Genomic DNA, 3931 nt, shown 5'->3' on the forward strand with positions numbered 1-3931 from the left:
ATTCTACTTCTGTGTACTCAGTATTTCTATTCTGCTTTGTATTTCTATTCAGTACAAACACACTAGTATTATAAAGGACACACTAAACAAGCTTTAAAAGACAAGGCCATTAGATCCAGCCCTGACAAAACTGAACACCGTTTTCAAATGCAGTGCCTGTGTGGTGTATCCTCTGAGCTGTACTCAGGATTGGTAAATCTCTCTATTCCCTTTCAAGTTTGTCACCTTTCACTCAAAACGTGTAACGTTACATAACTAAAAAAAATAGTAACAGTTTGGTACCAGAAACAGAGAGAGGGACAGGCAGAAAGAAAGCACTGCATTTAACAATCGGAAACACAAAGCCATGATAAAATCACTGTTTACATCACGCAATAGCGGTCATGAAGAGTGATGGTTGTCGACAACTTGTGGGGTGTCACACACACACAGCCTGAACAATAGTTCACATAACCACTCCACACAAGATAACAGGTATGATTGAAAAGAGGACATCAGGCATGTATCACAGTGAATACAGTAGTGCAAATGAAACATTCAATCAGAGCGCCTTTTTGTTTGTCAATTATTTCACAGCTCTCATCTCATGACTACAGCAAATATACTTTGTTCAGCTTCTCAATGCTGATAACATATATATATATATATGTGTGTGTGTGTGTGTGTGTATATGTGTGATATCACGATAAAATACAGCTCTCCTTTAGAGATATAAATAAATATACGTATCTTTTTTTCCTTTTTTAAAATTATTACAGCTGATGTAATAACTGCCCAGATTGAATGAAGCTCATCCAAGAGCTATGCCTCAGTCACTGCTCAAATCTGTCTCTCGATTGCTCATAGAATTTTCACTTCTCATCCACTCCGTCGACCGCACCTGAAAAAGAAGAAGGAGAAAATTCCGATCCGTCGTGTGATTACCGGCAACTGCGTGACTACACTCTACACCAGCAGATACATAATGAAAAGAAAAGATGTTAGCATTTCTGATAGTTGGATTTGTATGAAATAACTGAGGGTGTACTGAATTGAAAACGTTAATGAAAAATGTTATGTGGATGGTCATAGCCAAAGATGTGTTTTCTGTGTGTTGACTGGGTTAGTTTTGCCGCTCGTCATTAGTCAGAGAGAGAGAGAGAGAGAGAGAGAGAGAGAGAGAGAGAGGGAGAGAGAGCAAGCAAAGGAAGGAGAGGAACAGGTAACAGGAAACCAGCACATTAAGTTACTGTCCGGGCGGGTATTCACTCACTCTGTGGTGGATCCACATCCATGGCCCGAAGGGAACCAGAGGACCAGTTCTGTTTGGGCCTGGCTCCTAAGTCCGATTCCTGCTTTGCTGCGTTGGGGTTCATATTCTCGTTCTGTGTATGGTTCTGATTGGCGGCGTTGTTCTGCAGCATCTCGATGCTGTAGTGTCCACCCTCTTCTGCCACCATCTTCTCAATTTTCTCCATGAGACGAGGCAGTTGTGGGTGTTCCCCGAAAATTTGGTTGTTGATGACGTGATACCTTTTCTTACATTTATCTACCACCCGCTGGAGGTTACGTCCCTCTCGTCGAATGTGCCTCTCTATAGACCTGTCCCGGAGTGACTCTGCCCAGGTGAACACAACTATGGTGTGGTCCCACACCTTCTCCCCGAAGAGCGCCAAATTCTCTTCCACGCGGACGCGGTCTGTCTCACTGAACATTCCCACAGGAATGACCAGCAAGAAAGCGTGGGGACCAGGTGAACATAAACTGACGCTACGCACCATTTCCTGCTGATACACACCGGGTGTGACCTGGGCCGAGAACCAGCCAGGAGTGTCCACCAAGATGACATGTCGACCATCCACCTCAGTCTCGCGCTTTACGCAGAATTCTGCCGCGCGTTCCAAACGAAATTCCTCTCGGCCGAGGATGGTGTTGCCCGTCAGGCTTTTTCCTGGCCATCTCCAGCCCAGCAAAACCAAACGGAGCTCTTGGAGACGGTTGGCCTCCCTCGCGGCTAGCGCCAACCTCTTTTCCTCTTCAGGGTCAGGACTGCCATCAGCTGTCAGACACAGGTATTGTTTTCAGTCACCCGACTAGTATTACTATTAGGCACCCTCCACATTACACATCTATTACCATTGAATTAAACGCCGTCGGGCCCGTTCTCGCTTCATCAAATTCTTACTTAATTAATTTCGTCCCCTATTTGATTTAAAGGACCAATGCTTCACTGCACTTGTTTTTGTATTGCTACGATATTTTTACTTACTTGTCGACTTACTTAATAAGTCTGAAATCAACAGGTGAGCAAAAGGTAGCTTTGCTCAAGGAAGTAAAGTTATTATTTCTCCCAACGATGCTCTCTCGCAAAGAACAAGCATTGCTGTTAGCGATAACGTTAGCTACTAGTTTGTCTGAAGTTTGTCTGAATCTACAAAAGTAGCAAAACACATTAAGATACATAGACTATAATTAAAAAGTGTGACGATTTGGAAAAGCCCACAGAGTTATTCGAACTCAATGACAGGCACCATGCCAGCTCAACTAAGCGCGCTTCAATGACTTGTACAAGTGAAACGTGTAGCATTTTAACACTATACGTACACCGGCTAGCTTACTACTTAGCAAAGTAGCCTAGGAACAGGCAACAAAGGTCTTATCGAAAATCAACAGTAGCAGAACAAACATCTCTCTATCTATTAAAATGTTTTACCTGTTGACTGTCTTGAACTGTCGGAATTCATGATTAGATTAGTTGGTACTTAAGGTTCCTGCTTTCCGGTTGCAATGGATTTCCTGGTTTGTTGGCAACCGGGAGATGTATGTACGCGTATGCGTAAAAAGTTGCGTGCGTAGTATTTCTTTAGCAGCCTCGTGACACTACATCAGTTACGGACCCAAAGTACACTGTGCGATTCACATGCCGTACCGAAGTGTCCGAATAGCTTTCAGTCATGATATATTTACTAAAACCTCCGCCCCTAGTGAATTGTGGTAACCCTTCTACGTGGTTTGTTTCAGTTTTGGAATAAAGTTCCGGTTAAAGGAGCCACTATTATGGCCATTATTATGCACATGGTCAGAAACCCAATGATGTACAGTTCAGCAGTTTATAGCATCCACTGGATTCACAGACAATATGATATTGACCGAGAACACAATAAATCCGTGATATAAATAGGTGACAAATGTAGAAGTGCGAACATTTTGTGCGGGTTTATCCCTTGGCCACGGTGAGTCATTCTCTCAATGTTCACTCCACCCAGGATCTCTTTCTCTTCACATCAAGTATTACGTCATTTCATGACACATCAGCATTAAAAAAAAAGAACTTAAACGAGTTAAAAAGACGCCTGCAACAATTATTTAAAAGCAGTTTATTTGAAACCAGTCCTTCATTCCCACCTCCATATTTACATAAACCGTAATGCATTCTTTAAAGTTAATTTAAAAGAGACCATTGCCCATAAGCAGTCCTTCATTTAATGGGTTCTTCAGTTTCTCCTTCCTTTGCACTTCTGTACAAATTTGTTTGATAAATTGTTGATAAATTTGTTTGATAAATTTATGATCAGACATGATGCTGCTTCATAGCAGTCTATGTTGCATCAACAATGAGATGAACTTAAATGTACAGAAACGTGCAGAAATAAAACATTTAAAAAAAATGATAATATGTTAAATATGTATATTTCAAAGAGCTTTTTGTGTTTAAGGGCATCCTTCAGTAAATCAAGTGTGTATCACAATATCTGAAAAGGGCATAAGCCATTTGTCTGCGAGTGTGTGTGTGTGGTGTGTGTGTGTGTGTGTGTGTGTGTATGGTGTGTGTGGTGTGTGTGTGTGTATGGTGTGTGTGTGTGTTTTCTTCTAAACTTAAGTAGCCCAGGCAGCGAGTGTGTGTTTATATATATATATATGTGTGTGTGAGTGTATTTGTGTTCTTCTAAAA

General features: G+C 41.7%; 1 protein-coding gene across 1 annotated transcript; it reads right to left on the minus strand.

The window, feature by feature from the left end:
- Positions 1 to 794: 794 nt before the first annotated feature.
- On the minus strand, positions 795 to 2746 carry gimap4 (GTPase IMAP family member 4). Its single transcript, XM_030770049.1, has 3 exons — positions 2693 to 2746; positions 1253 to 2038; positions 795 to 880 (listed from the first exon to the last, which is right to left on the minus strand). The coding sequence occupies exons 1-3, from the start codon at positions 2721 to 2723 to the stop codon at positions 852 to 854; spliced, it is 846 nt and encodes a 281-aa protein (XP_030625909.1). The 5' UTR covers positions 2724 to 2746; the 3' UTR covers positions 795 to 851.
- Positions 2747 to 3931: the final 1185 nt, after the last annotated feature.

Source organism: Chanos chanos, chromosome 3, assembly GCF_902362185.1.
Source record: "Chanos chanos chromosome 3, fChaCha1.1, whole genome shotgun sequence".
NCBI lineage: Eukaryota > Metazoa > Chordata > Actinopteri > Gonorynchiformes > Chanidae > Chanos > Chanos chanos.

Coding starts and splice junctions, on each gene's coding strand:
- gimap4 (XM_030770049.1), bottom strand. CDS start 2,723: ATGAATTCCGACAGTTCAAGACAGTCAACAG. Junction 2,039..2,692: donor CAGTTCAAGACAGTCAACAG/GTAAAACATTTT, acceptor TGTGTCTGACAG/CTGATGGCAGTCCTGACCCT. Junction 881..1,252: donor GGATGTGGATCCACCACAGA/GTGAGTGAATAC, acceptor CTTCTTTTTCAG/GTGCGGTCGACGGAGTGGAT.